Source organism: Ranitomeya variabilis, chromosome 6, assembly GCF_051348905.1.
Source record: "Ranitomeya variabilis isolate aRanVar5 chromosome 6, aRanVar5.hap1, whole genome shotgun sequence".
Lineage (NCBI taxonomy): Eukaryota > Metazoa > Chordata > Amphibia > Anura > Dendrobatidae > Ranitomeya > Ranitomeya variabilis.
The window spans coordinates 358,428,275-358,445,101 of record NC_135237.1 but is presented as its reverse complement, the minus strand read 5'-3'; the positions used below and the strand labels follow the sequence as shown (position 1 = coordinate 358,445,101).

General features: G+C 47.5%; 1 protein-coding gene across 3 annotated transcripts in view; it reads left to right on the top strand.

Moving 5' to 3' along the window:
- The first annotated feature begins 7,840 nt into the window (after positions 1-7,840).
- The window catches only part of MBOAT1 (membrane bound glycerophospholipid O-acyltransferase 1), a 143,879-nt gene continuing 134,892 nt past the window's right edge, over positions 7,841-16,827 (top strand). The window contains exon 1 of one of the 3 annotated variants that reach the window (XM_077269957.1): positions 7,841-7,952. Coding sequence is in view for 1 of the 3 variants with exons in the window: in XM_077269956.1 (XP_077126071.1) it covers positions 9,560-9,649 (90 nt within the window). In the remaining 2 variants the exon portion in view is untranslated. Of the gene's footprint in view, positions 7,953-8,828; positions 8,918-9,316; positions 9,650-16,827 lie in introns of those variants that run through there. The other 2 variants (XM_077269958.1, XM_077269956.1) reach the window with 2 other exon arrangements.

Below are 16,827 nucleotides of genomic sequence, written 5' to 3'. Positions count from 1 at the left end.
AATGCCCCTCAAAGGAATAGGACTCTGCAAAGGCTGCAAGGGGAAACCACAACGTCTGGCAAATTCTAAGTCCATTAAATTTAGAGCGGCGCTTGAATCCACAAATGCCATGACAGAAAATGACGATAATGAGCAGATCAGGGTCACAGATAACAGAAATTTAGGTTGTACAGTACTGATGGTAACAGAACCAGCGATTCTCTTGGTACGCTTAGGGCAATCAGAAATAACATGAGCAGAATCGCCGCAGTAAAAACACAACCTATTCTGACATCTGAATCCTTGTCGTTCAGCTCTAGACACAATCCTATCACACTGCATAGGCTCAGGACTGTGCTCGGAAGACAATGCCATAGTGTGCACAACTCTGCGCTCGCGCAAGCGCCGATCAATCTGAATGGCCAGAGACATAGAATCACTCAGACCAGCAGGCGTGGGGAACCCCACCATAACATCTTTAACGGATTCAGAAAGACCCTTTCTGAAGATTGCCGCCAAGGCATCCTCATTCCATTTAGTCAGTACAGACCATTTTCTAAACTTCTGGCAATATGATTCTGCCGCTTCTTGACCCTGAGACAGGGCCAACAAGGTCTTCTCAGCATGATCCACTGAATTAGGTTCGTCATACAATAACCCAAGCGCCTGAAAAAAGGTGTCTACATTAGGCAACGCCGGATTCCCAGGTTCCAGGGCAAATGCCCAATCCTGGGGGTCACCACACAGCAGAGATATAATAATTTTAACCTGCTGGATGGGATCACCAGAGGAACGGGGTTTCAGAGAAAAAAAGAGTTTACAGTTATTTTAAAGCTCAGAAATGTGGACCTATCCCCAAAAAACAAATCAGGAGTTGGAATTCTAGGCTCTAAAACTGGAGTCTGAACGATATAATCGGAAATACCCTGTACTCTAGCAGCAAGTTGATCCACACGAGAAGCCAATCCCTGAACATCCATACCAGCGCCGAACTCCTGAGCCACCCAGAGGCAAAGAGGGAAGAGAAAAAAAAAAACACAACAGACTACAGAAAAAAAAAATGGCTCAGCACTTTCCTTCCCTTCTTCTGAGATGCGGTTAACTCATTGTTGGCCAGTTGTACTGTTATGATCTGGTGGCCTAAGAGCAGCATGGGACGTACTCTGGAGAAGGTGGTACCTGTACTGACCGCAGACCCTGAACCTAACACCGCAACTAGAAGTAGCCGTGGAATGTACCTAGCGCTCCCTAGACATCTCGACACAGCCGGAGGACTAATTACCCCTAGAGATAGAAAAGGGAAAACTATCTTGCCTCAGAGAAAATCCTCCCCAAAGAACAGGCAGCCCCCCACAAATATTGACTGTGAGAGGAGAGGGAAAAAACATACACATACTGAAATGAGAATTTAGCAAAGGAGGCCACATCTAGCTAAATAGAACGGACAGGTCAGAGTACTATGCGGTCAGTATTAAAATACTAGAAAATATCCACCACAGAAAATACAAAAACTCCACAGCTAACTAAAGACATGGAGGGTATATCTGCATCTCCAGAGATACCAGCTTGGCTAAACAAATCCTTATACAGACCAAGCTGGACAAGACAAAACATGGAAAATAACTGAACAATAAGACCACAGCATGTGGACAGCAAAATCAAGGCCAGAACTTATCTTTGTTGAAAAGAACTGCAAAGCAGAAGAGACCAGGCAGGGATGTGAATCCTCCAGGAACAATGGACAACTGGCACTGACTAAAGGGTGAAGCAAGACTAAATAGCCCTGTCCAAATTGCAAAAAGTGAAAACACCTGATAAATGCTGTGATTCAGAGACAGCAGCGCTACCACTTACAACCACCGGAGGGAGCCCAAGAGCAGAATTCACAACAGGTATGTGCACACGGTGCGGAGTTTGCTGCGGATCCGCAGCGGATTGGCCACTGCAGATTCATAGCAGTTTTCCATCACGTTTACAGCACCATGTACACCTATGGAAAACCAAATCCGCTGTGCCCATGGTGCGGAAAATACCGCTCGGTATTTTCCACAGCATGTCAATTCTGTGCGCGGATTCCGCAGCGTTTCACACCTGTTCCTGTATAGGAATCGCATGGTGAAATGCGCACAAAAAACACTGGAAATCTGTGGTAAATCTGCAGGTAAAACACAGTGCGTTTTACCTGCGGATTTTTCGCACACAAATCCGCAACGTGGGCACATAGAATTAGGGTTGGAATTAGGGTTAGGGTTGGAATTAGGGTTAGGGGTGTGTTGGGGTTAGGGTTATGGTTGGGATTAGGGCTAGGGGTGTGTTGGGGTTAGGTTGTTAGGTTGTGGTTAGGGTTGGGATTATGGTTAGGGGTGTGTTGGGGTTAGGGTTGTGGTTAGGGGTGTGTTGGGGTTAGGGTTGTGATTAGGGTCATGGTTAGAGTTGGGATTAGGGTTAGCGGTGCGTTGGGGTTAGTGTTGGAGCTAGAATTGAGGGGTTTCCACTGTTTTAGCACATCAGGAGGTCTCCAAACGCGACATGGTGCCACTATTGATTCCAGCCAATCTTGCGTTCAAAAAGTCAAATGGTGCTCCCTCCTTTCCCGACCCCGACGTGTGCCCAAACAGTGGTTTACCCCCACATATGGGATATCAGCGTACTCAGGACAAACTGGACAACTTTTGGGGTCCAATTTCTCCTGTTACCCTTGTGAAAATAAAAAATTGCGGGCTAAAAAATATTTTTTGAGGAAAGAAAAATGATTTTTTATTTTCACGGCTGTGCTTTAAACTTCTGTGTGGGGGTCTAGTTTCCAATATGGGGTCACTTGTGGGGGAGCTCCAAGGTTTAAGCATACAGGGACTCTCCAAACGCGACATGGTGTCCGCTAACGATTGGAGCTAATTTTTCATTCAAAAAGTCAAATGGTGCTCCTTCCCTTCCGAGCCTTGCCGTGTCCCCAAACAGTGGTTTACCCCCACATGTGAGGTATCGGTGTACTTAGGAGAAATTGCCCAACAAATTTTAGGATTCATTTTATCCTGTTGCCCATGTGTAAATGAAAAAATTGAGGCTAAAAGAACTTTTATGTAAAAAAAAGTACTTTTTCACATTTACGGATCAATTTGTGAAGCACCTGGGGGTTTAAAGTGCTCACTATGCATCTAGATAAGTTCCTTGGGGGCCTGTCCCTGTTTCGAGCCCTGTTGTGCGCCAAAACAGTGGTTCCCCCCACATATGGGGTATCGGCGTACTGAGGACAAATTGGACAACATCGTTCGGGGTCCAGTTTCTCCTTTTACCCTTGGTAAAATAAAAAAAAATTTGCTAAAAAATCATTTTTGTGACTAAAAAGTTAAATGTTCATTTTTTCCTTCCATATTGCTTCTGCTGCTGTGAAGCACCTGAAGGGTTAATAAACTTCTTGAATGTGGTTTTGAGCACCTTGAGGGGTGCAGTTTTTAGAATGGTGTCTCTTTTGGGTATTTTCAGCCATATAGACCCTAAAAAATGGTTTTGTAGGTTTTGTAAATTTTGTTGTAAAAATGAGAAATCGCTGGTCAAATTTTAACCCTTATATCTTCCCAGCAAAACAAAAATTTTGTCTCCAAAATTGTGCTGATGTAAAGTAGATATGTGGGAAATGTTATTTATTAACTATTTTGTGTCATATAACTCTCTGGTTTAACAGAATAAAAATTAAAAATTTGAAAATTGCAAAATTTTCTACATTTTCGCCAAATTTCCATTTTTTTCATAAATAAATGCAAAAATTATCGACCTAAATTTACCACTAACATGAAGCCCAATATGTCATGAAAAAACATACTCAGAATCGCTACGATCCGTGGAAGCTTTCCTGAGTTATTACTTCATAAAAGGACACTGGTCAGAATTGCAAAAAATGGCCAGGTCATTAAGGTCAAAATAGGCTGGGCCATGAAGCGGTTAAATTTTTTGCATTGTTGCGACAACCCAAAAATCGTAATTCTAGCGAATCCATTTTACCTCATAGGTAGTGAAGGTGTTAAAAATTCTGTTTCTACTATTTGTAAAAATAAAATTAACAAACAAACAACATAAACATAATTGGTATTACTGTAGCGACAAGTTTCACATCGGTATGTGAGTTTAAATAAACCAAGTCTGCGCTGGTTCTGTCTGCTTCTTATCTTGGATACGGAGGTAGGGAAAAAATCTCACAGGAATATATGTCAGCTACATCTCCATTCGCCTTATGTGGAGACAGAACATACATCACATAGGAGACACCAAGACTGCTGTATATGAGGCGCCCCTGAGGGTCCAGTCGCCACAGAGGTACTGCACCTCACCCAGAGGTGTGGTATCTAGCTTTTGGGTAAGGAGGGGGCATTACCCGAGACTCGCACATGTGCATTCAACACTACACTGCTCCAGGCAGAGAGGGGAGGGGCCCCAGCTCTGCGGGGAGTGGTGTGACAGTTGGAGGTAAAGTTGTCAGTTGGTGGGAGGAGTTGATGGGAGCAGACCTGAAGAAAGGAGCTTCTGAGAGAGAGAGAGAAGGGATCCTAGGGGTCAGGGAAGTGAAGAATCCACCCATGGTGCCTGAATTCACGCCGACCATAGTCGGGTGGAAGGACCAGGTCGCAGTGGGGGACCGTCCCCAGACTAGTGGAGGAACTGCAAGTTTCAGCTAGCAAACCGGAGGCTGTGGTATCTGTATGTGCCACAGCCAAATCCACACACATTCGCTGAAAAGGCAGCCATATAGGGTCATGGGGACAAGGAGAGCATCGTACGACAGGACCCAAAGCTGCTGGCTTGGGACACTGTGTGTGAGGCGCAGGGCAGGAGGGCGAATCCAGTGCAGGGAGATGGCATAGAAAGGTACACAAGAAAGGGAGTCTCAGAAAAGTGCACCCAAATTACCTGAGAGCTGGCTGGACCACAGACCTGGAAGACACAGCACCCGGCTGGAGACTGTAACCATCTGACTGTGAGTAAAGTGAGAAAACTGCACCCTGCTGTATCCTCAGAATTATTACTGCATCATCTGCCCTGCACTACAACAGTTCAACATTGACTTTAACACTTTAACTGCCCTGGGGCCTAGCTTTACCCGTGGAGAGCTGTAACATCTCTGCTGCGTCACCAACTGCCCCAGTGGACCTGAGCCGCAGCGTCAGCCATTTCCTTATTGCCGAACACCACAGGTGGTGTCACAAACTAATCCCCTATAAACTTTCTTCCCCCTTCATTTCAATTTTCTTGGACCCCCAGGGCTACGGACTGGGTCACTGCTGTTGTGACAACACCCGAAGAACTGTCGGACCTGGCCCAAGTACCCCACGGCCCTAGCGGGTGCTCCATTTTGGCGTCACAAATAGGATGGACTGACACATAAAGCGGGTCCCGTGCGCCTGTCGTGGGCCGGGTTGCCAAGCAGTGCAAAAGCCGTACCCGCCCACTGTAAAGACTGCAATGCAAAATGAACTTGTCCGTTGGGCAGGGGGATCTGCCTCCTGGCCTGGAGTGGCGGTAAAAAGAAGGATCCACCCATGAAGGAGAAGGAGCACTCGGGAAAGTGCACTGCAGGATAGGCGGCAACGAACCCGGTGTGCGCCATGGCAAGCGGTAGTCGGAGAGCTCTGGAGCGTGGGATGGAAGCGGTGGACTCCCCCAGCTGACAAGAAGACTCGGACCAGCTGCTCGTGGTGGACCCAGACTTCCTGAGAGCAGAGGTGAAGGAGCTCTGCCGTCTGCTCCAAAAGATGTAGGTGACCACAATGACAAAATGGCAGGAAGCCCTGCTGGAGAAGGTGACAGAGCAGTGGACGTTTTCGCAACCAACATCCGTGACCCCAGAGGAGTCCGACACCAGAGAGGAAACAGGTTCTGACATTGCCCCAGTGGCCGAGGAAAATCTGGTTGGGCCTTTAAAACCCCCGCCAGCCCTAATACCCGGCCGGGTGTTTAAAAATCTAGTGTGGGACCAAACAGCAGACACCGGGGACAGACTTCCGCTTTTATTACAGCTTGAGCCCATGCCCCGGGAGGTGCATAGCCAGAAAGTCATTTTCCGTTGGGAGCACCGGGGATGGAATTGATCGGGTTCCCAGAGGAGGGTCAGGTGGGAGAAAACCAGGTGGAGACCCTTAGTTCAGAGGACCACTGCTGGCAGCAGGTGCCCAGATGGGAGGCAGAGGAAGAGGAGCGCAGGGCCCAGTGGAGAGTAATGGAGGAACGGAACATGAAGGCCAAGGCCCAGGCCCTCAAGGCTAGAACCACCGACCGGGGTCCGCTGAGGCAGGGCATGGTGTTCTCCTTTGAAAAAGGGCTGGGGATTCATCAAGGAGCCTGGGATGATCTCAGAACTATTTGTAACCGGCCGGGATGTGGATTCACACCTGCTAGAGGGCCACCCTTGACTTGCACCCGGGGGCCTAGTGACCTTCACTCGGCATGTGGGCGAAAGGGGGTGGTATGCCCTCACTGTAAAGAAATGCACGTGGGAACGTGTTGCTCCCAAACCAACGGATGCAGTGCCAAAAAGGCAACCGGCAGCTCTAATCCCGGTCACAGCACCAGTCCCTGCAGCTTCAGCAAGCATGGCCGTGCGAACACGGGCCACTCAGACCCCAGCTGAAGGACGTGCTCCATTTGAGTCGCTCGTTGTGATGCCTGACAAAGAACTTTGCCAGTCAGAAGGTTGCAGGCACCAAGTACTCCCTTGGAAAAGGATGTAGAAAGTGACTGCTAAGAAAAGTTAAACTGAGTGTTTGTGCCATTTAAAGACAATGTGGTCATGGACGGTGAATGGCCAGAACTTTTATTGTAAAAAGTTAGCACTTAATGTGCTCCTTGTTGGTTTTACAGTAAACCTTTAGAGTGCTAGCGGGACACTCTATCTTTAACAGAAGACCAGAGAACAAAAAAAGTCTGGCGTGGACGAAAAGTGGTCTAATGAGTGGACCAGCTATGCTCTGTAGCAATGCTCAAGCCTACATTGGGGGTTTGAGATGGGTTCCCTCATATTGCACTAAGGACAGTGCGGAGAATACCCGGCTTGGGATCTCACTGTAATCTACTGAACTTGATTGAGAAAGTTTTACAGAAAGTAATGCTCTGTTTCAGGTTATTGTTATTTATATGCCACGTTCAAGTGCAAAGTACCTCCCATAAAGTGAAGAAATAGTTACTTGTTTAACTGTTTTACATGTTTGAATGCATTCCAGAAAAATTATTTGAATGTTTTAACATTTGTTTTACTCTGTTCCAGCCCGTGGATGTGCTGTGTTTAACGGGTGGGATGGAGGGGAATGTGGCACCCCTGAGGGTCCAGTCGCCACAGAGGTACTGCACCTCACCCAGAGGTGTGGTATCTAGCTTTTGGGTAAGGAGGGGGCATTACCCGAGACTCGCACATGTGCATTCAACACTACACTGCTCCAGGCAGAGAGGGGACGGGCCCCAGCTCTGTGGGGAGTGGTGTGACAGTTGGAGGGAAAGTTGTCAGTTGGTGGGAGGAGTTGATGGGAGCAGACGTGAAGGAGCTCCTGAGAGAGAGAGAAGGGATCCTAGGGACCAGGGAAGTGAAGAATCCACCCATGGTGCCTGAATTCATGCCAACCGTAGTCGGGCGGAAGGACCAGGTCGCAGTGGGTGACCGTCCCCAGACTAGTGGAGCAACTGCAAGTTTCAGCTAGCAAACCGGAGGCTGTGGTATCTGTATGTGCCACAGCCAAATCCACACACACTTGCTGAAAAGGCAGCCATATAGGGTCATGGGGACCAGGAAAGCGTCGCCCCGACAGGACCCAAGGCTGCTGGCTTGGGACACTGTGTGTGAGGGCAGGAGGGCGAAACCAATGCAGAGAGATGGCCTAGAAAGGTACACAAGAAAGGGAGTCTTGGAAAAGTGCACCCAAATTAGCTGAGAGCTGGCTGGACCACAGACCCGGAGGACACAGCACCTGGCTGGAGACTGTAACCATCTGACTGTGAGTAAAGTGAGAAAACTGCACCCTGCTGTGTCCTCAGAACTATTACTGCGTCACCTGCCCTGTACTACATCAGACCATCACTGACTTTAACTGCCCTGGGGCCTAGCTTTACCCGTGGAGAGCTGTAACATCTCTGCTGTGTCACCAACTGCCCCAGTGGACCTGAGCCGCAGTGTCGGCCATTTTCTTATTGCCGAACTGCACGGGTGGCGTCACAAACTAATCCCCTATAAACTTTATTCCCCCTTAAATTTTCTTGGATGCCCAGGGCTACGGACTGGGTCACTGCTGCCGTGAAAACCCCCAAAGAACCGTCGGACCCGACCCAATTACCCCACGGCCCTAGCAGGCGCTCCATATACATCACACAGCATATACTAAGAGAGCTGTATATATATCACATAGGATACTGTGAGACTCCGCTATATACATCACATATGATTCCCTGAGACTGCTGTATACAGTGCTTTGAAAAAGTATTTATAACCCGTGAACTTTTCCATATATTTTTCACGTTACGCCCACAATCTTAAATGCATTTTATTGGGACTTTATGAGATATAACAACACAAAGTAGTAAGTAGGCGAATTTTGGGGTGACAGATTCCCTTTAACTACGTGCTCTTCTGCCTGGTGTCGGACTCTGATTGCTCAGGCAGTGACTTTCCTTCTTCCTTTGACCTCATGTGGACAGAGCAACTTCTTCTCCTCCACTCTGCTCTGTGGAGGGGGGTCACTGATGTCATGGTGACTGACAGCGGGCTCCCTGCTTCCTCCCTGCGCGGAGTCGGTAGTCACTCAGCGTGACATCTGCAGTGACGCCCTGTTGAGAAGAAGCTCTATTGAAGTGACCTCACAGGAAGCAGGAGGACCCCCGGCAGCAGCGGCCGTGACCACGCGGAGTCACCAGAGATTGTCGCCTGACAGTCGCAGAACAGCCTGTAGTTAGCAACTATCTGCAGGTAATTCTTGGCCCCATTCAAAAAATAGGAACAGTCCCGGATAAAACCTTTACATATTTTACTCTGGTTTACAATATGGTCTATGCTCATAAAGAGAACAGCTCAGAAAAATACAGCTAAGCATTACAACGTCCATGCCAGACGGTCAGAGCGAGCTGACTGACGGGCCTCGGTTTCCTCATTCTGCAGCGAGCAGTAAATAGTGGAACAGAAAAAAAACAACTGCAGAAATTATTTGTAGTAAAAATACAGGCAGTAAAGTAAGAAAAAGATTTCCCGTCAGTGCCGCGTCTCTACCGAAACTGGAAGAGGTGTGGAGGGAGCATAAGTGCGGAGGTCCCAGCACCCCGGGGACTGCGCGCTCAGCGGCCACTACTGCTGGGCACTAGCCGTGAGCGGGAGGCGGCGGGGATGCCGGCCCGGTGCTGCCTCCTCACACTCACTCGCCCGGTTAGACAAGTACCGGGGAAGGTGTGAGCGGCCCCACCCGGGGAAGAAGCGCTACTTGTGATTGGTGGCGGAGCACAGCCTGTGGGCGGGGTCTGTGGCTGCTACAGATACAGTCGCTTGGTTTCCTGGGTGTGCGGAGCTCAGGTGTTCGGTGCCCGCTGTGCTGCGGGGTGAGGCTGTGCTCAGGAACTGATGGAGGCTCCAGGCAACAGGTCCTCCCGGACTACGGGCTCCACCGCCCTGCAGCCGCTCAGCGATGCCCTGCACATGCCCCTGGAGCAGGTGAGAGGAGCTGCTGCCCCCTGTTCTCTCCCGTGCCCCCTCTTCCCTCCCGTGCGCACCATTCTCTCCAGTGCCCCCTGTTCTCTCTTGCCCCCCCCGTTCTCTCCCGCGCCCCCCGTTCTCTCCCGCGCCCCCCGTTCTCTCCCGCGCCCCCCGTTCTCTCCCGCGCCCCCCGTTCTCTCCCGCGCCCCCTGTTCTCTCCCGCGCCCCCCGTTCTCTCCCGCGCCCCCTGTTCTCTCCCGCGCCCCCTGTTCTCTCCTGCGCCCCCTGTTCTCTCCCGTGTCCCCGTTCTCTCGCGTGCCCCCCTGTTCTCTCCCATGCCACCCGTCCTCTCCAGTGTCCCCCTGTCCTCTCCAGTGTCCCCCTGTCCTCTCCGATATCCCCCCGTTCTTTCCAGTGTCCCCCGTTCTCTCCAGTGTCCCCCCCTTCTCTCCAGTGTCCCCCCGTTCTCTCTTGTGCCCCCTGTTCTATCCAGTGTCCCCCTTTTCTCTCCCGTGCCCCCCATTCTCTCCAGTGCCCCCTGTTCTCTCTTGTGCCCTGTAATCTCACATGCCCCCTGTTCTCTCCCGCGGTCCCCGTTCTCTCCCGTGCCCCCGCTCTCTCCCGTGCCCCCGTTCTCTCCCGCGCCCCGTTCTCTCCCGTGCCCCCTGTTATCTCTCGCGCCTCCCGTTCTCTTCCATGCCCCCGTTCTCTCCAGTGTCCCCCTGTTCCCTCCAGTGTCCCCCCGTTCTCTCCCGTGCCCCCTGTTCTCTCCCGTGCCCCCTGTTCTCTCCCGTGCCCCCTGTTCTCTCCCGTGCCCCCTGTTCTCTCCAGTGTCCCCCCGTTCTCTCCCGTATCCCCTATTCCCTCCCGTGCCCCGTTCCTTCCAGTGCCCCCCGTTCTCTCCCATGCCCCCTGTTGTCTCCTGTGCCCCCTGTTCTCCCCTACCCTCGGTATTATGCACTTGTCACTGCCTCTAGATTATAGCAGTGATGCCAGCAGGGTAAATCCCAAGTCATTAATTGCTTCCTTAAGTAATATGCCAATGGTACCAGCCACCCCCGGCTGCCTGCTGTGTGCCCACCATGGTATGCACCAGCTAAGCACAGGAGCCCCAGGGCACAGGCAGCAGGAGACTGTGTGACCATGAAGGTAAATAGAAGAGGACGTGTTATATTTGTATTGTATCCTGCCTGGCATTAAAGGGGTTGTCTGACATGGGGAAAATATGTACAGTGCCTACAAGTAGTCTTCAACTCCCTGCAGATTTAGCAGGTTTAATAAGATGCAAATAAGTTAGAGACTTCAAACAAGAGCAGGATTTATTAACAGATGCATAAATCTTACAAACCAAAAAGTTTTGTTGCTCAGTTAAATTTTTATAAATTTTAAACATAAAAGTGTGGGTCAATTATTATTCAACCCCTAGGTTTAATATTTTGTGGAATAACCTTTGTTTGCAATTACAGCTAATAATCGTCTTTTATAAGACCTGATCAGGCCGGCACAGGTCTCTGGAGTTATCTTGGCCCACTCCTCCGTGCAGATCTTCTCCAAGTTATCTAGGTTCTTTGGGTGTCTCAGGTGGACTTTAATCTTGAGCTCCTTCCACAAGTTTTCAATTGGGTTAAGGTCAGGAGACTGACTAGGCCACTGCAACACCTTGATTTTTTGCCTCTTGAACCAGGCCTTGGTTTTCTTGGCTGTGTGCTTTGGGTCGTTGTCTTGTTGGAAGATGAAATGACGACCCATCTTAAGATCCTTGATGGAGGAGCGGAGGTTCTTGGCCAAAATCTCCAGGTAGGCCGTGCTATCCATCTTCCCATGGATGCGGACCAGATGGCCAGGCCCCTTGGCTGAGAAACAGCCCCACAGCATGATGCTGCCACCACCATGCTTGACTGTAGGGATGGTATTCTTGGGGTCGTATGCAGTGCCATCCAGTCTCCAAACGTCACGTGTGTGGTTGGCACCAAAGATCTCGATCTTGGTCTCATCAGACCAGAGAACCTTGAACCAGTCAGTCTCAGAGTCCTCCAAGTGATCATGAGCAAACTGTAGACGAGCCTTGACATGATGCTTTGAAAGTAAAGGTACCTTACGGGCTCGTCTGGAACGGAGACCATTGCGGTGGAGTACGTTACTTATGGTATTGACTGAAACCAATGTCCCCACTGCCATGAGATCTTCCCGGAGCTCCTTCCTTGTTGTCCTTGGGTTAGCCTTGACTCTTCGGACAAGCCTGGCCTCGGCACGGGAGGAAACTTTCAAAGGCTGTCCAGGCCGTGGAAGGCTAACAGTAGTTCCATAAGCCTTCCACTTCCGGATGATGCTCCCAACAGTGGAGACAGGTAGGCCCAACTCCTTGGAAAGGGTTTTGTACCCCTTGCCAGCCTTGTGACCCTCCACGATCTTGTCTCTGATGGCCTTGGAATGCTCCTTTGTCTTTCCCATGTTGACCATGTTTGAGTGCTGTTCACAAGTTTGGGGAGGGTCTTAAATAGTCAGAAAAGGCTGGAAAAAGAGATAATTAATCCAAACATGTGAAGCTCATTGTTCTTTGTGCCTGAACTACTTCTTAATACTTTAGGGGAACCAAACAGAATTCTGGTGGGTTGAGGGGTTGAATAATAAATGACCCTCGGAAAAAATTTCCACAATTTTAAAAAATAAATAAAGAAATAACATTCTTTTTTGCTGCAGTGCATTTCACACTTCCAGGCTGATCTACAGTCCAAATGTCACAATGCCAAGTTAATTCCAAATGTGTAAACCTGCTAAATCTGCAGGGGGTTGAATACTACTTGTAGGCACTGTATACATACTAGTTTATCTAAAATAAATACTATACAGAGACATTGCCATCCCGTCACCCCCGGGAATCCAGCACAGACCGCTCTGATGGTCGACAGCTCCTCTGGAAGTGATGATTGCACCATGTAACAGAACAGATAAAACCTTTGATTGACTGCAGCGGTCAGGTGTCTGTCAGATGTTTCTCTGCGCCAGTCACCTGACTTTAATTTTCTCTTATTTTGCCAAATTTTAAGAAGAGTAATGGATGTGCTTAAAAAAAAAACAAAAAAACAACCCCATTACATTACTTAGTGATCCTCATTCATGCTGGTGTTCCCCTCTGGCACCAAAAGTGATGTCGGCTTGTGCATTATTTACATGACCGCTGCAGCCAATCACTGGCCTCAGCCACCATGTGCTGTACATAATAGTATGACCACTGCAGCCTGTGATTAGTGGGGGTCCAATGGTGACGGCCCCTGCAATCATTATTATTTATAGTACATCTGAACACAGATCTACAGTACGTAGCAATTAAAGGGGTGTTCAGGGCTGTAGACATATTTCTGCACTCTGTGGCTACTGAATGTATGGCCAGGGCAGGTGGGCGGTCACGTGCCAACTAGATTCTCACCCTCCTCTCAATGATCTATTGTTCATTGTTCAGACTTGCAGTCTAATGACCGCCCACTCGGGCTCTGAATACAGGGGAATTGTGACAGAATTTGTCTAGAGCCCGAAAAACCCCTTAGTGCCGGGTATTGATGTGAGAGACTAGTGCGAGTTTCTCGCATTGCACTCACAACTGTGACCCCGGCCTATCTTTGATCAACTTCTGCTCCATTCAGCCGGGGGTCTTCATAGCTTCAGTTCCTGGGATTGTGGAGGGCCATAGTGGTCGAACCCCTAGGGATCAGAAATCTCTACATGGGTCTACCTAATATTGACATTTATCACTATGATAAATACGTTTTCTGGGAAATCCCCTGTAATTTTCCATGAATTAAAACAATATTACTGCTGACGTTACTGTGTTGTAAAAGGGGCTGTCATCACTCATGACAAATCTAAATACACATATTTCTCAAAATTTTGCATTGTGGAATTCTCTGTAATTCCTTCTAGAAATGTATGATTACTGGACTTATAATATGCGGTATTTAACTAGGACAACATGTTAGGCTTGTTCACACTTGTAATCTGAGTACGAAGCATGATGGATAGACCCTTAGCGGGTCTCCGGACCCAAACTCGGCAGCCTTCTAGGCATATATAGTCGAGTTCAAATCAAAATTAAAAAATACAGAAGCGGTGACGTGTTTCTGTTCTACTTTTCCTCTGATTGTTTTGCTCTTCATTTTGGTTTACAAATACTGACGTAAAATACTGAGCGTGTGACCGTGGCCTTGCATGTGGATTTTGTGGCAGATTTGGTACATATTTCACCCTTTCTAGTTCAATTGGTGAAATCCAAACACAGAATTGACGTGCAGGGGATTTAAGTCTACATTGCATGTCAATTTGGCTCCGATGTATCATTGCCTTGCACCTGCTTTGTGTATTTTGCACCTTTTTTTTGTTTGCACCCAATTTCTTTTTTATTTAAGCCTTTTTTGAAGTCTATTTAATAAGTGCTTGCCTGTTTTTTTATTTATTTATTTTTATCTTCTGCTGTGTGGGCAGATTTAGGAGTTTCCAGATGTTTTTGCCTGTTTCATCAATTGCGACTTTTTAAAAACCCACTTGGTGCAACTCCACCCCAGCCCCCCTTCCCCCCAGGTGTATTTTTGAGCATGCCAGTATTTTGGTGCAATTTTTGTGCTGTTTGCAAAACTCATCCTAAGAGATGCGTGATTATTTGGGATTCTGATGTGGATATTTCATGGCAAAATCAGCAGGGGAAAACTTATACATTTGAATGTACTCTTCGGAAACAATAATGGTGCACTTTATATCATCCTAATACACCCAATAACATATGACTGATGACTAAGGCTGCGGTGGAGGAGGAGGTGAGGTGGGACGTTGTTAGGAAGCACTATATTCTAAATACACTTCCTTCTTTTTGTTCGTAGGTATGTGAGTTTTAGTTTCTTGTCTAAGTAACCCTGTGTTTACATGTGGAAAGTCTTTTTTTTCCATTTGTTTCTATACATTTTTATTCTACTGCAGGTATTCACTCTCGTCTGTAAAGCAGAATTAAATGGTCAGTATTGTGCGATTTGAATTTAGTTCCTCTGATAGCCGGATATGTGCCTGTACCAGTGGGTACCTGTAACGTGCTGGCACCACCCAGCACTACTAGGAATAAAGAGAAACCTTTCTTAGACTTGGAAGTGAAGGCCGCACCTGCAGCGTGATGTAATGTCTTGGAATGTAGCGGAGAAGCATTGTGTATATAACCTGGAAGTGACTGGTATACAGCAAAGGAACGGCCAATGCTGTACTGTACGTAGAAGCCGCCATCATTGCCCTTTAGTGTAGTATACTGCACATTTTCCTCTTTCTTGTGGTTATGATAAAGTATCTAATAGTAGATGAGTGCATCTATTATCAGACAGTTCTTTTAAATCCCATCCTAAGTAGAAGTACTTTTCTCAATTGGTGTTTTACAGATTTGGTTAAAAAAAAATAATTTTAGAGTTTTTTAATACTTTAGCATGCCCAAATGTTTCTTATTTGCTTTAGATGTCAAGGTAGAAGCTATAACATCAGTAACCTGCCTGAAAACCATGATTCTGGTGGCTTTCTGTAAATTGGTACATGTGAAAGTACCCCTATAGGGGTAGCACTGTGGACACTTAGGGATCCATTGATTAAGTTTGTTGTTTTGTACTCCAGTCTTTCACCCAGGGTGCGCTGTAGTAAGATGCACCAAAATCATTAACTGGTTATCCAGGACCTCCACTCACATCCACATTGGTGTCGATGACGTTACAGCCCACATGACTGCATACACATCCACAATGCCCGCTGATAGTGCACAGGTGTAAAGTCATCGGTGCTACTCGCCTCCAATGCAGAAATGAGTGATATTGCTGGTTGCTGGATAACCCTTTTAGGGAAAGCACCACGTCAGAAATGTACTAAAGTAATTACCAGGAGTACATATCTGTTCTAATTGATGCCACCTTTATGGAGTAAATTATGATGAATTTATTGGACCTCAGTTGACCATACCACCTCCATTAAGATTCACCTACACTTAAAGGGAATGTGTCATCAAAAATAAAAAGTAAAGTATTCATTTTTTTAAAAATATATTTTTATTGGTAAAATATGTAAAATTATTAACAATTTTGATATTTTCAACTTTGAAACACTAGGGGGAACAGGTGATGAAAATTGCCATGAAATTCTAGTGTATTGCTAGCTCACATAACAAGTGCAGTAAATGTGGGCAGGATCACTCCTCCCCTTCTGAGCATTTGCAAAAGGTTAATAAAGAATGAAGTTTTGGAGCACAATGTTGGTGACTGCAACATAATACCGATATGTGAACAGTGTCACCGAGAAAGAACTGGTGCTGCTAGCCAATTAGTTGGCATTGCATTTCTCTCTGGACTTTGCAGAGATCTGATTGGAGCGGTCACAACATTGCGGCTGCAGCGCTTAGATCACAGCAATTACACAGTTCATCAGTGAGTGTCGCACATGATGGAATTAAATACACAACTCAGCTGACTGTATCACATTTGCTAGGATTAGAATCATGGCTATGTCAACTGTATATCTTATGATTGAATTAGATACATGGCTTTGCAGACTGAAGCTCTCATTATAGGACTAAATAAGTTTCTATGTGGCCTGAATCTTACACACATACATTATAGGATTAGATACACGACTCAGAGGGGAATCACAGTGATCTTAATGGAGTTTTCAGATCACAGTAATTCCTTGTGACTGCTCATCAGGTCCGGCCACCAGAGCTGCGGCAGTGATTTCATCCAGTGACGAGTACTCACCGTTGGATGATATCACTGCGGCAGCCTTTGTGCCCGGACCTGTGCACAGTTATTATTGTGTTATGATTGCCGCAATTACATGACTGCTTCACTCAGATCTTAGTAATTACTGGAGAGTGCTCATTATGTCCAGGCACCAGGGCTCAGGCAGTGACTTCATCAAGCTGTGAGTACACGTCACTGGATGAAATAACTGTCACAGTGCTGGTTCCCTGACCATATGAGCAGTCACTGTTAATTACTGTCATTTGAGTGGAGCAGCCACAATGAAATGACAGCTCCGCTCAGGTCACATAGGGAAATTGTAACCCTGTACACAGCTTTGGGCTACAAAAAAATGTCGCCAGGGTCCACCCACAGCTGTAAACTGGGGACAGCTGTAAACTGGGGACACCAGTGGGCGTGCCCAGTTTATAACTGATAAATGCTGCTGGA